Source organism: Rissa tridactyla, chromosome 3 (assembly GCF_028500815.1).
Source record: "Rissa tridactyla isolate bRisTri1 chromosome 3, bRisTri1.patW.cur.20221130, whole genome shotgun sequence".
Classification (NCBI taxonomy): Eukaryota; Metazoa; Chordata; class Aves; order Charadriiformes; family Laridae; genus Rissa; species Rissa tridactyla.
In genome coordinates this window covers 41957003-41978738 of record NC_071468.1, presented here as the reverse complement: position 1 = coordinate 41978738, position 21736 = coordinate 41957003, and the positions used below count along the sequence as shown (strand labels likewise).

General features: G+C 40.8%; 2 protein-coding genes across 15 annotated transcripts in view; one reads left to right on the top strand and one right to left on the bottom strand.

The window, feature by feature from the left end:
- Nucleotides 1–21736, bottom strand: part of OPN3 (opsin 3) — a 120131-nt gene that overhangs the window by 15435 nt on the left and 82960 nt on the right. For 11 of the 14 annotated variants that reach the window (XR_008465510.1, XM_054195728.1, XM_054195729.1 and 8 more), the window contains 2 exons: nt 12845–13464; nt 11017–11827 (listed from right to left, as the gene is read on the bottom strand). Coding sequence is in view for 13 of the 14 variants with exons in the window: in XM_054195728.1 (XP_054051703.1) it covers nt 11017–11368 (352 nt within the window). In the remaining variant the exon portion in view is untranslated. Of the gene's footprint in view, nt 1–11016; nt 11828–12844; nt 16084–21736 lie in introns of those variants that run through there. The other 3 variants (XM_054195731.1, XM_054195738.1, XM_054195741.1) reach the window with 3 other exon arrangements.
- The window catches only part of WDR64 (WD repeat domain 64), a 75939-nt gene continuing 74052 nt past the window's right edge, over nt 19850–21736 (top strand). The window contains exon 1 of the mRNA XM_054195742.1: nt 19850–19926. Coding sequence (XP_054051717.1) covers nt 19850–19926 — 77 coding nt within the window. The remainder of the gene's footprint in view (nt 19927–21736) is intronic.

Sequence of the window (21736 nt, the reverse complement as noted above, 5' to 3'; positions counted from 1 at the left end):
TTAAATCCAGCTGGCGGCCGGTCACAAGTGGTGTCCCTCAGGGCTCGGTGTTGGGACCATTTCTGTTTAACATCTTTATTGATGACCTTGATAAGGACATAGAGTGTATCATCAGCAAGTTTGCAGATGACACAAAGCTAAGCGGGAGTGTTGATCTACATGAGGATAGGGAGGCTCTACAGAGAGACTTGGATAGGTTGGACCGATGGGCCAATGCTAATGGAATGTGCTTCAACAAGGCCAAGTGCCAGGTCCTGCACTCGGGCCACAACAACCCCATGCATCGCTACAGGCTTGGGGAAGTGTGGCTGGAGAGCTGCCTGGCAGAAAAGGACCTGGGGGTTCTAATTGACAAGCGGCTGAACATGAGCCAGCAGTGTGCCCAGGTGGCCAAGAGGGCCAATGGCATCCTGGCTTGTATTAGAAATAGTGTGACCAGCAGAAGGAGGGAGGTGATTGTCCCCCTGTACTCAGCACTGGTGAGGCCACACCTTGAGCATTGTGTCCAGTGCTGGGCACCTCAATACGAGAGAGATATCGAGGTGCTGGAGCGAGTGCAGAGGAGGGCAACGAAGCTGGTGAAGGGCCTGAAGAATAGATCTTATGAGGAGCGATTGAAGGAGCTGGGACTGTTTAGTTTGAGGAAGAGGAAGCTGAGGGGAGACCTCATCACTCTCTACAACTACTTGAAAGGACATTGTAGAGAGGTTGGTGCTGGTCTCTTCTCACAGGTAATTAGTGATAGAACAAGAGGGAATGGCTTCAAGCTGCAGCAGGGTAGGTTTAGGCTGGACATTAGGAAAAAATTCTTCACAGAAAGAGTGGTTAGACACTGGAATAGGCTGCCCAGGGAGGTGGTGGGGTCACCATCCCTGAATGTGTTTAAGACTCGTTTAGATGAGGTGTTAAGGGATATGGTGTAAGGGAGAACTTTGTAGAGTGGAGTTGATGGTTGGACTCTATGATCCCAAGGGTCTTTTCCAACCTAAATGATTCTATGATTCTATCACAACTCAAATGAAGCACGCGATTGTGAAAAGCCAGCACAGATTCACCAAGGGCAAATTGTGCTCGACAAAACCCATTGCCTTCTATGACAAAGTAGCCTGCTCGGTTGATGTGGGGCAAGTGGTAGACAGTATCTACCTGGATTTCTCCGGAGCTTTTGATATGGCTCCCCACAGCCCCCTCCTAGAGAAACTGATGTGTTACAGTCTAGACAAGTGGCCTGTGCAGTGGGTGGGGAACTGGCTTACAGGCTGCACGCAGACGGTAGTGGTAAATAGCTCCTTTTCAAACTGGCAACCTATCACAAGTGGGGTCCTCCAGTGATCAATATTGGGCCCAACGCTGTTTAATATCTTCATAAGGGATCAAGTGTGCCCTGATGAAGTTTCCTGATGGCACCAAACTAATGGGGAAGTGGACACTTCAGACGGGAGAGCCACCCTGCAAGGAAGATCTGATAGGCTGGAAGAATGGGCTAACAAGAAACTTATGAAATTCAACAAGACCAAGTGTAAGGTCTTGCACCTGGAAAAACATAATCCAGGAGTGCAGCACATGTTAAGATCTACCTGGCTGGGGAGCAGCTCTGTGGAAAGGGATCTGAAGGTCGTGGTGGACAACAAGCTCAATATTAGCGAACAGTGTGCCGCTGCAGTAAAGACAGACAACAAGATGCTGGGTTGCATCAACAAGGGTATCACCAGCAGAGTGAAAGAAGTCACTACCCAACTCTACTCAGCGCTTGTCAGGCCACACCTGGAATACCCTGTTCAATTTTGGTCCCCACTATGCAAAAAAGATGTGGACAGGCTGGAGAGGGTCCAGAAAAGGGCCACAAAGACGATCAAAGGACTGGGAAGCATGCCATATGAGGAAAGGCTGAGAGAACTGGGTTTGTTCAGCCTTGAGAAAAGAAGGCTTAGGGGAGACCTTATCACCATATTCCCGTATTTAACGGGTGGCTACAAAGAAGATGGACACTCCCTTTTTACAAGGAGTCACATGGAAAAGATGAGGGGTAATGGGCACAAGTTACCCCTGGGGAGATTCCGACTGGACACAAGAGGAAAATTTTTCACAATGAGAACAATCAGCCATCGGAATAATCTCCCCAGGGAAATGGTGGATTCCCCAACATTGGACACTTTTAAGATTCAGCTGGGCAGGGTGTTGGACCATCTTGTCTAGTCCGTGCTTTTGCCAAGAAAGGTTGGACCTGATGATCCTTGAGGTCCCTTCTAACCTGGTATTCGATGATTCTATGAATATCTTTATTAGTGTACTGTATGATTTGATGCCTTTTTTCAAAAAGAAAGAAAACTAGCAAAAATCTGTACAAGGTAAAACTTATTTCGATTTTACTGTGTAAAGTCTGTGTAATTTGAAGATTAAGCCTGTGATTTCAAGGTTTCAAATGTCATTATCACAAGTTGTTTAAGCCATCAAAATACAAGCAGCTGCACAACTCTTAGTTATACCACAAACTGGGGAGCTCTTGCTTTTGATAGAAATAATAACTGTAATTCTTAGCAATGGTTTTCCAGCTTGTAAAAGTTTCAACTATTCCTTTTACTCCTAACTCTAAAGTATAAAAACAAATTCTCAACAGTAGAATCTTCAAAACTGTCAAAAATGAATGAGGAGCTTATGTTACACCAAAAGTCAGTGGATGATAAGGTCCAGTTTTGCACTGGGGGTGAGGGGGAGGACTTCAGTACAGGCAAGGGCAAGCCTAGAACAGAAAACAATTTGAATTTTCCCCCCCGTTATGCATCTTTTCTATTCTGCACCAATATGCAACCAAAGCACATTTGATATTTCTAAAAAAAACCCAAAACTTTGAGACAGAAGCAGCACAGATTAGCTCCTGTAACTAGAATAGTCTCATGGATAGACCATTAAATTATGAACTGACATTCATGTCTGTGTAAGATCTGCAGCAATGACTGGAAGCCTTATTTGAGTTTCCCAACTGTTGGGAATTTCAGCTATTCTGTGTGTGCACTTTGTGGCAACAAATTCCATTATGAAGCTGCAAAGCCATAAAGCAGAAAATGCCCAAGGGTCTCATACAACTCTAAGTAGTGAGAGCTGGAATATGCCTGCCATCTCCACATGTAACGATACGAACTAATGACACTTACAGTAGCAAAACTCTTGAAAAAACCTGTTCAAACTCAACTTGCCACAGACAGTGTGCAACATGCGTTTTGCAGGTTTTTTTCCATATGCTAATAGCACTGACAAGTTCCAACCAAATTTCTACACAAGACAAAAAAAAAAAAAAAAAAGTGATGAGTTACTTGCATCTTATCTGGGTAATTACCTGTACCCCTGCTGCACTGATCCCAAGGATGGAAATTTTCTTCTCAAATGAGAAAAATTATCATTAAGGGAGAATTTATACATTTTAGTAGGTGAAATTAATTCAATTGGACATTAGCTCTGGTGTCAAGGGATGGTTTCAAGCAGCACTTGTGATATATTCAACATCCCAGAGAGTACTGCTGGAACTTTACGCCTCTTGGTTATGATTAAGAAATGAAAGAGTTGCATTTTCTTTTGAAATTATTTTAAGTTAGTTACTTTTTTCCCCTATGGTAATCTAGGATTCTATTAAATCTGCCCTATTAACCTATTCATGCCAATAACAAGATAGACAACAAATATGGCACCTAAAGAGCAGCTACAGAGTAACTGTTCAATCTACAAATAAAGTCATAGCTTTCATGAAGTAAACCAGAGCTTTTCAGAAGACCTACCTAGATGCATAGTTCAAAGGGTTCAGTAAGAAGTCATTCATTTTTAAGTCACCCACAAATGGATTTAAGGGCCCCTTTCTTAAAGGGTCTGCTTCTGAAATTCCTGCCCTTAGCAGACTTATTTGCAGAGGTCTGGAAGTCAGTTTTCAATCAGACTTCCAATTTTTAAAGAAAATAGTTTCTAAATCAATAATAACTATCAAATAACATTGCAATATACATGCTTATCAGTTTGCCCCTGAAGCCAAAGCTGTTATATCAAAATAATTTCTATAAAAGCTAATCTTCTAGATGGATGTCTTTTGTTCTGCAAGATAACTAGCAGAAGCATAAAAGTGCTTCTGACAAACAGTTAACGCTTGAACCAAATATATAAAAAAAAAAATCAACTTTGTGTCATAGTTTTGTTAGATGTAGTGCATATTTGCCTGTTGTCCATATTTTTCCCAGTGAATGTCAATGAAGCAATAGAGAAAGCTGAGTGAAGTTTATTACGGTTCATTGCAGAGTTTGAGTGAACCCTGAAGTCTTCATTCAAACAAAATTAATATTAAAAATTAATGGAGCCTCTGTACATAGGGCTTCATCCGTTATTCACTTTGGATTTTAACCCAAAGCTTTCAGAATTATTTCATTCTAAAGATCTTCCTTTTCTATATTAGGCTTCCCTTTAACATCTTTCAATTGTCTTTCCACTGTTAGTGATTTCTTCTTTTAGAACATTGTTTTATCATAAAGTTTATCCTGCATCCTAACACACCGCTCTTTATGGCCAGTTCACAGTTATGTATCTTTGCCCAATATTAACACTAAATGCTTATGTCAGGAAGGATGGAGGGAACAGTCAGATAATCAGTTAAGGGGCTTAAGTGCAGGATTGTGTACAAAGCAATCAAAAGCACTGGTCATTTGTGGTTTGGATAAACCTATTACATTCATCTCAATGAAATGCACATCTGAAATAGGATGCATTTGGTGGATCTGATGGGATATCTATGCTGGGCATTAAAGATTTTCTGCTTTTTTTCTATGGTCATTAAGCCTTCTTGGCATAACCTATATTTAAAAACAATTAGGGATATGTTGTGGTTTAACTCCAGTCAGCAACTAGGACCAGGCAGCCACTTGCTTGCTCACTCCCCTCCCCCAGCAGGGTAAGGAGAAGAAGGAGAAATGGAGGGGAAAGGAAACAAAATTCATGGGTTGAGATAAAGACAGTTTAATTAAATAATAACAAAAAAAAGAAAAAAATCAACAATAATAATAATAATGGTAAAAGAATACACAAAATAAAGTAATACAACACAAGTCGCTCTCACCACCTGATGATTGGTTACCCAGTCTGGCCCAAGCAGTGATCGTGGATGCTGATTCCCTGGCCAACCCCCATTTATATACTGAGCATGATGTCTATGGTATGGAATATTCCTTGGCCAGATTGTTCTGTCTCCCTCTCAGCTTTTATGGGATGCTGAAGAAGTCCCTGACTAATGTAAACATCACCTGTCAAAAACTAAAACAATATGCATTATCAGCATCATTCTCACACAAACACAAAACACAGCAGCTACTAGAAAGAAAATTAACTCTATCCTAGCTAAAGCCAGGACAGGATACTTCAGAAAAAAAAAAATTGCTAAAGCTGAAAGCATGCTGATTGAGTCTCCAGCTGTCTGTAACACAAGATCCTAAAACTGTCTGCCAAGTAACCGTAGAAAATGCTTTTAGTGAGATTAAATCGGGGCATATAACACACATTGGTAATGCAAGAGGGTAGCACGGGGCATCATTCTTTCAGTGTGCAGAGAAGAGCCTTAGATGAAGTAGCTAAAAATTATATACAGATAAATGTTTTTGCTTTGGTTTAAAACAAGTTGTAACTGAAGCCAGGTCCACAGGACAGCCTCTAGCAATTAATCCTTACTTCAGTATTGTGTGTGAGAAGTGTGGGAGGCAGGGAATCAGCTTGCCTTAAAACAAAATAAATGAAATAACCTCAGATGTACACTCTGCAGCTTTCCACAGGAAAGTACAGTCTGTAAAGCTGCTTACAAATTTTCCCATCCTCCAGTTCACGTTACTGGATGCAAGTATACACCTGGATCTCAACATTTACTTGGTAGCTCATCAAGACCTAGCTGCTGTATACCAATGGTGACTTGTCCAGGAGGGTCATAATGCTTTCAATTAACTTGACATTAAAAGTTGGTAGCGTTTATTTACCTTTACAAGAACAGCTTACAGTTAGCAAAGACAGAGGTCTCAAATCACACTTGGGTAACACTAGCCTGTCAATCCTAAACAATTAAGGTTTAATAATATAAAGCCCACCCAAGAGTGGGCTATGCAATCTTCTGTGAAGAGACTCCTCAGATATATGATTTTGGTTCCTGTTCCTCAAGATTATTCCTGTTATCAACCAGTTATTGCACTTCTTTCTTCCCTTGCTCAATTAAACGTATCAGAAAGTGCTAGAACACCGGCAGATGGTTTAGTTGCCATTACCTGTAGCTGAAGTGATTGATGCTTGAGAGGTACACGTGCACATTCCACAAGATCAGACTAGCTTACTTCTGAACCCTCAGGGCCTATTCCTATGTACAGAAGGCATTAAAGCAGACATACACTGCCTGTGGATGGGTAGGATACAAACTTCTCTTGCTGTCACTGTCATTTTAAGAAATCTTGTCTGTTCATGTGCATCTGCTGGCGTTTCACAGAGATTATTATGCCTTGGACCTATATTCCACAATTAAACAAATTCTTGCCTTAGGTAACATGGTATCCTAGTCTGTTAATGAAGACATTTGGGTATGTTTAGCTGACGGGTGTCTTCTCTAGCAATTACACCCCAAAACCTAATGCTCTCAATAATAGACAGCAAACCTCCCAGGTATAAACTGTATTACTAAATCAGATAAAGAGATTACACAGATCTCTACTACTTGCAGCTTGATTGACTACGGACAGGAAAAGAGTTACAAGCTCTTACATAAGGAGAGTGGCAGACTCAGTGGGACCAGCACAGACCTGACCACACTCCTCCATGGAAATGTGACCCTCACAGTTTAAATACATCACTTAATTGAAGTAACTATCATATTCCATCAGTATACAACAACTGTTAAAAAATAAATACTGGAACTAGTATAACTAAATTAAATGGGGATTAGTGTCAGAGACAGACAACCAACGTCATCAAAGCTTAGACTAAGACTTGTCAGCTAGTCATCTGATCTATGTCATTTCCCCCACACTAGAATATAGAGTGCTAAGAATGGCTTTGTAATAGCAAAGACAAGCTCTTTTCATGGCTCCTGTTGTGAAGACATATGTACCTAAACTGTATCTTGACTTCAGAATATGAGTAAAAGAAAACTGGGATTGTTATTTGTGTGACAGAGAGAGATGTTCAGTAGTAAAAATTATCAGTTTTGCACTGCAGCAAGCTGATCTCTGCACGTTCTAACGGCTCAATGAAAAGCTTTCAAGTCCTAGAAAAAATAGCCAGCAGTAGCATGAACAGTAAATTCTGAGCTGTACAACGCAACACAAGAAGTAGCTATTACTACATGGGCTTGCCTAATTATAAAGTTACGAAAATGCAGAAGTAGGCTATTGCAAGGAACACAAAAAATAGTCATTTATTCCTAGACAGACAATCTGTAGTTCTGTTGCCACCTTCTCAACTGAAAAGTTTCAGAACGTGAACATCTGCTTACAGTGTCTAATTTCTGGATCTCAGGTGCCTCCAAACTGCTAGACTGGCTGGTAAAATAAGAAGCACTTTTACAAAGGAAAATTTCAGATTCTCTAATCCAAAATTCCTAAGAGAAGTGTAGAAACGGGCCTCCTTGTTGTTGGGGTTGGGGCAGGGGGGTTGGGGTGGGGAAGTTGTCATCGTGACATAACATGGATTTCTGAAAATGCAGATGCTACCGGTTTAATTTAAGCACACATTCCACCTATGTATTTAATCATATTGACATTCTTAAGAGGAACAAAGAAATACCTTGACCTTGCCTTTCAAAACAGTATAAGCAAAACCTCATAACACATGTGACATTTCAAAAATAAAGCTGCATGATCATGATTTTCAAAGTGATTCCTGATTATTAGCTACAGTAATTGGAAAGAATCTGATTTTTAAAACTTGTTGAGAATTAACTCTGAATGTAAAGTGAAAATCATATTTTTTTAAAACGCAGCTTTAACTTGTTTACTGTCAGGGGAACTTGTCATTTATAGGACAACAAATGCAGAAAACAGCTTACACCAAGTATTGGGGCTTAGGGGCTGTTCTTCCAAGGAAAAAAAAAAAAAAAAGAAAAGAAAGCTCACATCACACAGAAGTGTCCAAGTTCATACTCAAGAATGGAATCGCATAGCTGTACATGAACAAGTTTTGGTAATCTAATGTAAAAGGAGCTGGACTGGGTCCAATCCCAGCACAAATCCACAGCAGTAAAGTGACCCCACAGTATCTGTTATGATTTAACAGATTCCATATCCATGGTATCAGAACTACCACCACTTTATTGTAGAAATGTCTTTATTAGGTCACTCTGGTTTAACTGAGCAATTGAAAACTACAAAGCTGTAACTACTCTGCTTAGTTAATGAGAACTTTACTTTTAAAAGCTGCCAATTTTGTATGTCTTCTGATCAATTAATGTACTTTTTATTCCCAAAAGTTCCTGGGGGGAGGTGGTAGGGAGAGTGTTATGCTTTAAGAAGCACTGCTAGGTAATACACATACAAGCATACAAGGCTACCATTACATTACTTTCCCCACCACCCCAAGATAATAACTTTTATAGCTTTTATATACAAGAGAAGTGTATTTATAAATATACCTGGTTACTCTGAAAGAAATCTTCAATCAGTATCTTCACCACTGGCGGGCAGGGGGGCAGGATGCACAAAGAAAACCAAACCACCTTCAAATTACCTCTCTCTTCATAGATATGTTACAAAATTAAAATAGAAGCTGTGGTGGCAATAGTCCAGATGGCAAACACTGTGATGCTACCTGTGGGGCACCTTTTTTTTTTTTCTTTAGTGTTAACATGCCCCTGCTATTTTACTCAGTTAGGTGGGGAACCATTTGTCTTCGCAAACTGAAAAGAACAATCTTTCTATTTCCAGCTGAGTATATGAAAACAATACTATGTACAACAGGAAATCTTAAGATTAGACATAACTTTATCAGGTTAGCACTAAATCATAATAGCCAAGTTAAATATTTTCTATTACTTTACATGGCAGCTGAACAAAGTAAATTCAAGCATCAGATATTCCTGAACATTAAGTTGTGCATTTACTGTCCACTTCCATATGACAAACTACACACAAATACACACTTTTCTAATGCATCATAAAGAAAAATTCTTCCCACTGAAACATACTATGGAAGAAGAAAATAATGTGACCAAGCACCGGAAGATGTAATTCTGCAAACCAGTGATGCTAGCTTGACTAGTCTGTAGATGAGGCCCATGAATTTGCCTACGTTTCCTTGGGAAAAAATTTATTAAATAAAGGGGTGCAGGAAAGCATCAACACTCAATACATTTATAGTGATAAATTATGTAGCACATTCCAAATAAACAGAAATTAAAAATCATGTGTGATCAAGCAATTTGCCTGTCAATTTATACCTCATTGTTTCTATTCGTCCTATCTTAGGAAGATGGTAAAGAGATTATTATAGTCTGGTTTTTAACATTAGCCCTACTACACATCTTATTTTTTGACCCTGTGTGGAAAATGCCTTCATCAAGAATAGTAAGTATAATATATAAGGAATAAAGACAGGAACAGAACTATACTTTACTTCTCCTGTGTAAACTTAATGTTCAGCTGCCTGGCAGAATTTGCCGGGCAAATGCTTGAGTTTCTCAAGTATTTGAACTGGCTGAGTGATGTAGACAGGCTTATGTTAACTAAAGTCTCTAGTACTTTCCCTGATAACACTAGCAAACAAACGCCTGAGAGCTTTGCGCTGCAAAAATCATCCAATACCAAACCTTCCACAAATGGCTAACTACATCCTGCATCCACCACAGCTTCCAAGACATACGATTTTTGCTGCACTATGAAGCAGCTGTCAAACCCATCATGAGCAACCACGCACCTTCATTCCAGCAGCCCACCAAAGGCAGACTACACTGCCATGTGGAATAAGTACTACTCAGGAAAGCTACAAAGCTTACTAAAGACTTTAATTCCCTTTATTAGACACAATTTTCAGTGCATATGCATCATATGGGTGCACGGGGATCCACCTCTAATTTATACATTCCTGCCAGGAAAAAGGATCTGACATGAGCTTTAGATTTGGTTACCAATTAGCCAAACATTTACTTTTAAGCATTAGAAACACAATCCTGTTCTTTTCCAGCATTCTTTATCAGTGAAAACAAAGCCATATTCCCTTTAACAGAGCGCACATACATACCTGGACCACAACCTATTCTTCTACTGACTTCTGTAAAGGGTATGTATGAATCTCAGGAAAGTAAACAGTAAAGAGCCTACAGGTTTGAAAAATGGAAATAGCTGGAGTACTCCTCCTGCAGTGCTAAAATCCCATTTCGGGGAATCAGTGGTTTCCCAAAACCCAACCGTGATCCTGCTCTGACTGAAAGACTGTACTTGAATTTCACCTAGGGATAAAGAAGTAAGTTTCCTGTCACACCGGCAAGGTTCGGGAGCTCGAAAAACAAACTCCCTATGAATTTACCGTTTGCTCGGGATCATTTTCCTCAGCACCGTCGACTTTCTTACCAAAACCCTGCTCTGCGGCGGCGCCGGGATCGAGGGACCCCCAGCCCCGCCGAGCCGCCACAGCAGCGGCTTCTCGCCCGCCGCACCCCACCGCGCCGCGGCCTCCCCCCGGGCCCCGGCTCCCCGGGCCCCGGCTCCCCCGGCAGGCGGGGGGAGCGCCTCCTGCCGCCCCGTCAGGGAGGGAGGGCGGGCGACGCTAACCGAAACGGGACGAAGGGCTGATCAAGGGAAGAAACTCCCGGGACGAAGCTGTGAGGGACACCGCGGTCGCCTGAGGGAGGGGAAGGGGCGGGGGGGAAGCGACGGTTGGGGCAGGGGTACGCGACGGTTGGGGGATAGTTGGGGAGGGGGGATAGGGCGCAGGACCTCCGGGGACTGCACGCAAAGAAAGGGAGGGCAGCCAAGGACACAGCGGGACAGGGAAGGGACGTGAGGCAACAGCGGCACCGCCACCCACCGAAGAGGCTGTTGCTGAAGCCATCCCAGACGCAGCCGGCGGCGTCCCACACCCAGCGGCTCCTCAGGCAGGACATGAAGGTAAGGCTCACGCCGAAAACGGACACCAGCAGGTCGCTGAGGCTGATGTTGACGAGGAAGAGGTTGGTGGGCGTGCGGAGCCGCTTGAACTTGTAGTAGAGCACCAGCACCAGCAAGTTGTTGCACAAGCCCAGCATGCCGATGGTGGCGACCAGCAGGGCCAGCAGCTCGTAGGTTCCGGCGCTGAAGAGGGGCCGCTCGCCCGGCAACTCCTGCTCGGCCGCCGCGGGGCCCGGGCGGCTGGTCGTGCCCGTGCTGTTCCCCGAGTGCATGGCTCACGGCTCAGCCGCTCATTGCCGGCCCGCAGCGGGGTTAAGCCTCTCCGTTCGCTCCGAGCCCCACGGCAGACCGCTAGTGAGGGCAGGAGGAGGAGCCCCCTCCGCCTTCCCGCCCACGGAGGGCGCGCCCTCGGGCGGCTTCGCCCCTGCTGCCCCTGGGGGGGGCGCCCGGCCCTGCTGGCGGTCAGGAGCTCAGTCCTGGCAGCCTAGAGCCTGACAGCGCTTAATTACGGCCGTATCGCATGGCTCTTTCTCCACAAATACCTCGCCTCGCCCTCTCACTTGCTGCCGTGAGCAGCCTGGTGGCGATCGGGGTGCGACCGTCGCCTCCTGTTCCTTAAAAATCCTCTTTGGGTTTTGGCTTCCCTCCGGGGAGCCGCAGGTGGGCAGGCCTCCTCTGCGCCGGGAAGAGGCACAAACTGCTGAACCGGTGTTTAGACTTCTCCAGATATCCTGCCAATGAAAACTCCTGTTACGGTGACAGTTTCTGCTAAGGTGCTCCCCTACAGGGCTCAGAGGTGGCTCTAGTAGTTGCTTCCTCACAAAGCGACTGGCAGCATTGTGGGCCAGGCAAAGTTGTGGTGCAAGTGAACACCTTTTTGTCAGCCACGGAGCAAGTAAGATCCCAGAGTTTGCAGTATGAAGTCACCTATTTTTATACCTTTGTCTCCAGTATGTGTTGTGTGAAAACGGTTTAGGAATGCCCAAGCTGCCTATGTATGGCTCTAGCTGGTTTTAGTCAGGGTGTTGTGCTGACCCTCAGCTGTGCTGGGGTGACTGTACTACCTCCAAACCCAACCTGTCTCTGAATATATCACAGTGATTTTTGCTCAGCGTGACTTTGGGCTTAAAACACCTTGCCAGACCAAGCATCAGTCTTTTATCACAGGAGAGTGAGAAAAACAAAACAAAACAAAACAAAACAAAACAAAACCCTTTAGCTTGTTTGCTTTACTAGCTGACCCACATACGTGCTGATGTGTGACAGCCTTCACAAGGGCCGAAATAAAACTTTTGGTTTAGACCTAGATTTAAATTCTTAGTTTAGATGGAAAAAAAAAATACCAAAACCCCTAAATTAAATGCATCAGCTGTGGAAGCAACAGAATTTTCATGGAAACGTGTCTTGGCAAACAATACCTGTTGGTTTTTTTCCCTCTGTTATACACATAGTGGTATTAAAAGGGCTAGACTGAGGGTGTCATTCCTTATGGACTGAGACTGAAAACATGGGTAGTTGAGGTAGGCTTGATGTCTTTCAAAACACATATCTATATGCAAATTATGGGCTTGTCATGGTAAATTTATATGACAAACTACTGCTGTAACACAAGGGTTAGGAATAGTGAAAGTCATGGGTCAGAAAAATAAAACACTGATGAAAGTAACTATTCTTATCAATGGTAACTTTACTTACAATCTATGTTTTCAAATCCATCAAATATGATTTAATCGATAACTGAAACTTACCTTAAAAAGTTTGTTCAATCTGTTTCTTCGTCACTGGCCTTCTGGGTTTTTTTTTCTCACTACAAAGGCAGCAGGAGCAGCTTCCTTTCTCAAATCAATTATATTTTTTCCCCTAAAAGCTGGATTAATAGAGCACATGACCTTCTAAAATTTCCAGTAACGGACCACTAGTACTTCAGTATGGGCTTCAGGGAAGGCATAATTTTTTATTTCTCCTCCTCCTCCTCCATAATGCAGATTTACCTGTGTATGATAGACCATGTGCAAAAATACTGTAGCAATACACAGTCATGGGTTCGTTTAGGACCACTTGCTGTGTGGTGAAAGTCTAACAATAAGACATGACTGGGCCAAATTAATGGTACACCTCACTGAGAAGAAGACGACTCTATCTTCTGCCTTTAAAGGAAAATCTTAAATTGTGTACTTTTTTTATCCCTGCAAAATGAAAGGAGGAAAAAGCTGGTAAGGAGGAACAGGAGAGAAATGTAATTTAGTGGGTAGTACATGCTAGACAACATACTGTCCATTGGCAAATTCCATTATATACTCAGGGTTTCTAAGTACTTTTTCACTACAGCACTTGTCAAAAATACTCCCTCTAGATGTCCTCTGGATTTCTAGAAAATAAGAGAAAGAGAACCCATAAATTACATTTTACAAAGATCATATCTCCGAATTCCTGGTTTTGGATTTTTCATAGCAAAATTTAATAGATACATAAATACACAGTCTCTTTAATGCTTGATTTGATAGTGGTCACATTATTAATATTGTCAAATTGCTAACATTATTCAAGTGATCTTGAATATTTCATGAGCAGAGTTCCATTTGTCTTCCATGCAGTGTCATTATTCATGTGAGGCGCAACAAAAAGAAATGCTGTTATTGTATCATCAGGTCAAAGGCAAAGCTGGAAACAGAATCCTGATCCCTAATTCTAGTCCAGCACCTGTTTTACCTAACACAGTCTAGAGCCAATGCAACTATGGTTATGACGATTAATTAATTCATTAGCCAATCCTTTTCTAACTTTTCGTGCAATTAAAAACATGAAACATTTAAGAAACCCGAAACATTTAAGAAACCCAGACATCTGCTTTGCAATGCTTCATGTTTGCACTATTTTATATTAGGACCAGACCCTGCTCATCGAACATGCATGCATATTAATGGCAATGCTGCAAAAAGGATTTTACGTTTATTTTTACAGTTTCATGAAAGAAGAAACCACAACCCAGTATTTGCGTTTCTGGAAGTGTATGTTATGTGGCTTTCTGGAAGTGTATCTCAACTCAAAGTACTAAACATATATGTAGTTGAGCTCATGGTATTGAAACAGTAGAACAAGAAGCTGGAATACAAGGTCCCCAGTCTTGTACTATGAAAACACTCCTTGAAATTCCCAAGGATTTCCTGATCACTTCTGCAACAGTCTTTTTAATATGTTGTCTGTTATGCACAATTTACATAAGATGGAAGAATGCATTGGCTATAAATTTTCAGGTGGCTGACATGTGCGTGTATGTAGATATATGCTTACATATGTATAAGAAAAACCTTAAAAGCCAGCTACGGAAATAATAATTCACAACTGGAAAGTCTGCAGATGTCTGGGACTGTCCCTGCCTTTGCTGTATTTACTAATTTGAAGTGTTTCAGGACATCAGAGCATCAAGTGTCACTCCCATGTTAGAGCTGAGGAATCTGAAGCAGAGTAAATAAAGTGTCAGTGTCTCTGATACTCTCTACCTTTTTAGAAATACAAACCACAAACCATGACTCCCAGTTCTAACTATGACATCAAAAATGTCAGGGCTTTTACAGTGAGAATACTGTGGGATGGAAGAAGGGTGTTTTAAGGCATTAGAGAGATCTATTTCATTTCCCATTTGTTCATTCACTGACATGTTGTTTTTACTCATTTTCTGTGTTCTTTCTCCTTTATCTTCTGCTAGCATGCCTTTCAAATCACAGGCTCTTTCCCATCTTTCCTGACAAGCAGAGTGTGAGCAGAAAAGAAGAGAGAAGCTTCTGTCCATACTCAATACATTTGCATGAGGAGTTAGATGATGCTGGGGTTTTGCTCCCTGCTTTGAACTTTGTAAAACTTATTGTTTAAAAGGGCATGGTAGACAGCCAGACTGCACTCCTCTGAACGAAAAAAAAAAACAAAACAAAACCCTCAAAACACTCCGGCTACCTGGCTTTAGCTTTTTAATTTTGATTTTTAGCAGCCTTCTGGCATTTGTTTTCTTACATGTTCTCTTTGCTATCCTTTAGCCTTAAGGGTAGATGAAAGCCAAGTGATTATTCACTGTATCTATATATAGCTGCAATGTACATCTATAGAGCAAGGGAGAGTTTACAGACAGAAGAAACCTTTAATCTATTCCCAACTACTTGGCATGAAAACAAGGCTTTTAATATAGATCTACATCTGTTGATAATGCAATATGTAGGGGAAAAATGCACAATTCAAATTTTTTGCAAAAATGCAGAAGTTCAAAATTAGGGATTGATCTTGCAAAATTTGTAATCCTAGCTATATAATCTAGTCCATATTGGGATGTGAACTTTAAATCATAAAGCAGGCTAAGTAGAAAAGTTGCAAGAAACTGAGAATATTCTGAAGTGAGAATAGTGTTTGGCTCAAACACAGTTCACTGAAGCAAGCACAAGGCTTGTGACAGGGAGGGGACACACATGGGCAATCCTGGGAGGCGATGAGATGCTGTCAGAACATCTGTGCTACAGTTGGAAGTTGACTGCAGCACGTACCATAACATGTGAACTCTAGTATACCTGGCACAAGTGTACAAATAGCGGTACTAGCTAGAGGTGTGATTCATCTCATCTAAATAATGTATTTAAAAGTTAAGCACCTAGAACCAGTATGATGAATCAATCTCTGAAAGTGTTTATTATTATTGACTGGCGGATAGGGTGACTTGAATGATTAACTTTTAGATGCCTAAGTTAGATGAGATGAACTTCATCTTGGCTATACAAACCTGGGTGGGACTGTGGTACATGCTCAGGTGGCAGATGCATATTGATGCCTCTGTGGCGCTTGTTGCTAAGTAGATTAAAAGAAGTGATGATATGTACTTTATCTGCTAACATCATACCTCCCTTGGATGTATATGTAGATGTGAACTTGATAGCACTCCTTCAACACTGTTTCACGGGAGAATTTTAATTTTTACATAGTTAAAATTAATTAAGAGTTGGCTTGCCCAACCCCATACTGGTCAGAGAGGAGTTCAGCCGCTCTGAACTCAAGCAGCTCTATCCTGATTCACCTGCAAACACAGCCAGGCTTAAGGGAATGTTTAAAAGGATGAAAGAGCAAGGTTTAGGTAGCTTAGTTCATTAAAAGAAACTGGCTTCAGGGACTGATTTTTTTTCTAATGGTTGGGCTTGATCTGAATCAAAACCAGAGTCAGAACCGGTCTCTTAAGTGCTAGAGCCTCTTTAAGGACAACTAAGGCCATTTTAGAACTACTATGTTTTCTTTGGGCTCTTCTGCACCATCATTTTACTGGGGGACAATTCGTCTTTGAATGAGGCTACCAGAAGGGGTGACTAGCAACCCAGTAAAGGAAGGAAAGAAGAACTATCACCTTTTGCTGGTTTGTCTTCTGCAGTAGCTTTGGGTTATTTGTTCTGAGCTCTCAAACAGCATGGTCAGAATTTTAAAACTAGCGTCGAATTTCATACTCTTATGATAGTTTTTGAGATAAAGATTGAAAAGGATTGTTTTTTTCAACTGAGCTGCCAATCCTGCAATGAGCTTGCTGTAGCTGTTATTTACAGCTGTACAGAGTATCATTAACTTCGTACTGGCCTGAGAATGTCAAATAATTGAGACTAATATGATTACATAGTAAGAAGAGGAGATTTGGGAGGTTTGACTCCTGAATAGACATTAACTCTACCATATTCCATATCCAATGCTTTCCACAGTATCAGTCGGGGAGTCAGGAAAGAAAAGTGCTTTTCATTCAGTTAATGTTACTGTAGACTTACTAATGCAAGTAGTCCTGATGAGTCATGTTATTCATCAATTTAATATTGAATTTCCCTTTTAGACTTTGCTTATCTCCTAATGCAGTTCCTATCTTCTCACTTTTGTCTGTCAGTTCACTCAGTCATCACATCTTCTTTTAACATTGTACTGTGCAGGTTTTTTGAGTTAAAACATTGAAGACAAAAGAATCAGCCAGTACTGAAAGCAATGATTCCTTGTTTGGCGTTTCTGTGTATTTTCGTTATAACATGAAGTTTTTTCATGGGTGATTGCAAGAGAACAAAACATAGCTTTCTGTTCTTAATCTTTCCATTCCTAGGATGGATGTAAATATCTTTTATAAACCTTAAACAACCCTTATTAACTGGAAAATAAGAATATAGCCTCATGTCATACAAACTTAGATGACAGAGAATGGAAAAATCAATCATAGAATCATCGAATACCAGGTTGGAAGGGACCTCAAGGATCATCTGGTCCAACCTTTCTTGGCAAAAGCACGGACTAGACAAGATGGTCCAACACCCTGCCCAGCTGAATCTTAAAAGTGTCCAATGTTGGGGAATCCACCATTTCCCTGGGGAGATTATTCCGATGGCTGATTGTTCTCATTGTGAAAAATTTTCCTCTTGTGTCCAATCGGAATCTCCCCAGGGGTAACTTGTGCCCATTACCCCTCATCTTTTCCATGTGACTCCTTGTAAAAAGGGAGTCTCCATCTTCTTTGTAGCCACCCGTTAAATACTGGAACATGGTGGTAAGGTCTCCCCTAAGCCTTCTTTTCTCAAGGCTTCTTTTTTCAACAAACCCAGTTCTCTCAGCCTTTCCTCATATGGCATGCTTCCCAGTCCTTTGATCATTGTTGTGGCCCTTCTCTGTACCCCCTCCTGCCCACATCTTTTTTGTATAGGGTAGACCAAAACTGAATCAACAGGAGACACTGCTTAACAAGGATTCAGCTGGAAGCAATGTATCAAATACATCATAACTCTGACCAAGATGCAGTATCTGACCAGCCACTGAGTATCTTGACACACAAAGGAAACATTTTCCTGGAGAATTCCTGATAAAACTAGCAAAAATGCACCCTCAAGCTATTCCTCCCTTTTCCAGGAATCAGTGCTGTATTTCTCTGCCAAAGTCTCTTCCTTATTCTAATTAAAAGATGTAGTCATTGCTGTTAAGCAGGAGTACTCAGAAACATCTGTGTTCTTCCTAGTGGAAATGATAGAACTTCAAGCAGTTGCATTGCTCATCTTAGAAAGTTAGCTAGTGTATCTTGAAACACCACTTTTCCTGAAGAACTAGCTATTTCAGGCAGACACACATGCATTATTTTTAGTAACTTTGTTTGATGCCAAATTATTGTCTTCCCTATATGTTTCAAAACTGTTGTTAAGCTGATTTTCCCAAGTTTGTGTGAAGACTATAGTCTTTATCTGTTTCTTTTGAAGAAGTGATTTTGGTGTTCTTGAAACATGCCTGATTCATGTCAATCCTTTACATAGCCACAAAAAAAATATAAAACGTCATTTCTCCTTTCCTTTCAACTACAGAATCTCTGCAGAGCAGAGATTCCATGCACAGCAAATTAAGAAAGCCTTGACCAGTGAACTTGTCGTCAGCCTTGGGTGAAGTAAGAGAAATGCTGATCTGGAGATCAATAGCTAAAGAACAATACAAAGAAATTGATCACATGACCTAGTGAAAAGTGAGTTGAACAAATAGACTGAAATTCATTATTTGACCAGAGTACCAATTTGCTTATTATGGTGTAGCAAGGCAACATGGCATCATCATTCTTTAAAGATATTGAAAAGCTGAAAAATGTGAAAAAGAATCACAAGTATTATTTTGAGGCCTAAAGGGAAATGTTGCAGTAGGACGCAGAGAGTTTAATCTGCTTTAATTAACCAGAGAAAAAAATTCAGGTTCAAATGTCCCTAGTAGGAGAATGTACCAACTATTACTCTAAATCAGTGAAGACATTCCAACAACTGCTGAATGGAAGCTGAAGTCACACAAACTCAAGTAGGAAGCTTAAATTTTAACAATGTGAGCAATTAACCTTTGGAACAAACATGATATGTTCTTCATCGCTTCATGTCTGCAGATTAAAACCGGATACCTTTCCACAAGTTAATGCATTAGAACAAAGTTGTTTTGCTCATTATTGTGATAAATGGCTGATATTTAATTATCTGTAACATAGAGGAGGTGAAAGTAGAAGATCTCAGGTCTCTTCTGGATTTAAACTCATGATGCCTCTGTTAAATTTGGGAGCAAAGACACTAATTAGGGCCAAAGGGGATATTTTGGCCTGCCTTTTCTCACCGGATTTTCTTATCCAAAATTTAATCATCTGCTTAATAAAGCAGTAACGTCTGCACTGGTATAAAAACAAAAATAATCTAGGATTATGTAAGTTACAGTTACCTTGGTGAAGGGAATAAAAAGAAAGACAAGGACTTCTCTTGTGATTTCTTCATGAGCTCCATTTTTTTTTTTTTTGGATGGCAGAAGACACCAGCTCTACTCATTATCACTGATATGCTTCTCTGAAGTACTTTAGAATTTTCTTGATCACAGAAATATGTGATTGTGTTAATGAATGTGAATTAATTACTTCACTAACTGGAAGATTGGTGAACAAATGTAAATGCATGTTTGCTTAGGCACACCTAATGCCATGAACGGTTTTGTTCACCTTCAATTACAGTTCAGGTATATTTTTTATGCCAATAATATTAATGTAAATATGCAGCAGACATGGGACAAGTGTGATAAAAGGAAAGATGCCAGAATTTAATGTCAGCATAGTCTAGTGATACAAAAGGAATCACAGATTTCGCACACATAAAATGTGGACATTAACTTATAAGGATTACTAATACTTTAATTCAGGGTTTGCATGTTGTTCCTGTTTTACAGGCAGATTTTAGCAACCTGATAAGGTTACCAAGAAAGAAGAAATGGTAGAGCCAAGACAAGAACGCAGTTCTTCTGACTTCACAGTAGAACACACTGCCTCACCTGGCAGTGAAAAATGGTAAGCCTTTACAATTTGCAAAATGCTATCAAGCATAAGGAGTCAGATTCAGTAAAGGGTCGTAGGAACTGAAAGTTGATCATCTGAGGTGTATTGTAGAATCCAGAATGCTGAGCAAGATAACTATCTTCCATATGCAGAGAAACTGTGATCATAACATGATCTGAAGTAATTAACATATTAATTATCTATATCTATAGCCTTTTTTTTTAAACTGTGACTGTTTAGTCAATGTAAGATCACAGGTGCAAATCACAAAACTCCTTTTTCAAGCACCTTCTTTTTCAGCAAAAGGCTTTCTTCTTAAAATTCACTGCATTGAAGCTTTCTCTGAAGACAGATTTTTACAACATTCCTTTCCAAAGAACGAATGAAGCTTGATTCTTTAGAATATTCCCACAAGAACTGGTATTTGCCTTTCTTCAGTAGTCACTGTGTTACTCATTCAGGAGACAGTTTTGAATTTAATTCTCTTTCAGCTAGAAGAAAAATAAATCACTTTTCCAGCACTCCAGTAGGATAACCTAGGGTTCCAGTATTCAGTAAAGAATTTTAGGTGTGATGGGATAGAAAGACAACACAGATATAGCACAGGGACTGGTGCTCTTGCAGGGCAAAATTTCTGTCTGATCTCAAGACATTGGATAGCAGATCAAACAATTTTCATTAGTCAGTGAGTGCTCTGGGCCGCCACTTTCAAAAGAAAGTGTAGCTGCAGTTTTGCTTTCTGAATAGCCCCATCCTGCTTTTGTTTAATTATGCCCTGAGAACAAAAACCAGAAAAGTCCTTGGGGCACCTTGGTATAGGAGTATTCTGACTTTAATATCATGACTGAATTTAGGTGCAAGTTAAATGCAGACCCTTTTCAAAACAGCAACCATTTAGTACACGTAGCTGAGCTTTGGCCAGGCACATATTAAGAGGCAACACTTAATCGCTGGGCTCATTAGTTGTATGTTAGAAGAAAGAAAGAAACAGTAACTTGACTGGAAGTTAAGTAGAACAAGTAAGGGGCGTTTGAATGGCTGTAAGACCTTAGGGGAGAGACAATTAGACCGCTGAAAATAACTAAAACTCCACCACTCCATCATTGGATTTCTTGCAATCTCAGTCATAATGATTTATGCAATTTAAAAAAAAATATTTCTGCAGGGTAATTAGGTTTCTAGGTTAGAAGTTCTAGTTCACTGAGTAGGGATTTTGAATACGGTAAAGCAGACAAAGCATATATTCAAGAAATTGAGATTTACTAAGGAAGCAAACATTCAATCTTACTCCCAAGAAGTAACTGTCAAAAGGCGCTTTTCTAGTTCTTTTCAGATTGAATTGTATGTCTTTGGCCTTTTTGTACTACGTGAATAATGATTCATAACTTAACATCCCTGGCAAAGTGCTCTTATTGCTACCGTAAAACCAGGCATCCCTGCCTAGATTGAGATCCCCGGCCAAGCCTTGCAGCAGTAGCACACAAGAGAATATCATCAGGCTAGTCTTAGTTCTCCTGCCACAGAGCAAATGTGAATGGAGAACTGGCCCTGTCATTCTTCACCAAATGATGTATGGATCCAAGGGAATCTGAAATTGCAGGTGTTCCTAACTGTGTTAGTTAGTGTGCAGCCTTTGGCAGAAAACGAAAATAATTCAAAGGGTAAGAAGACGACATGAAACTTAGAGGTAACTGATACAATCTTCCTTCCTCCTCTCTCAGGACAAAAGTCTGAAAGATGTGATAAACTTGGAATAGCTAGTCTCAAAGGTATATTTTTACTGGAGAATGTGATCTCATATTGCTAAAGCAATGCCAGCTGT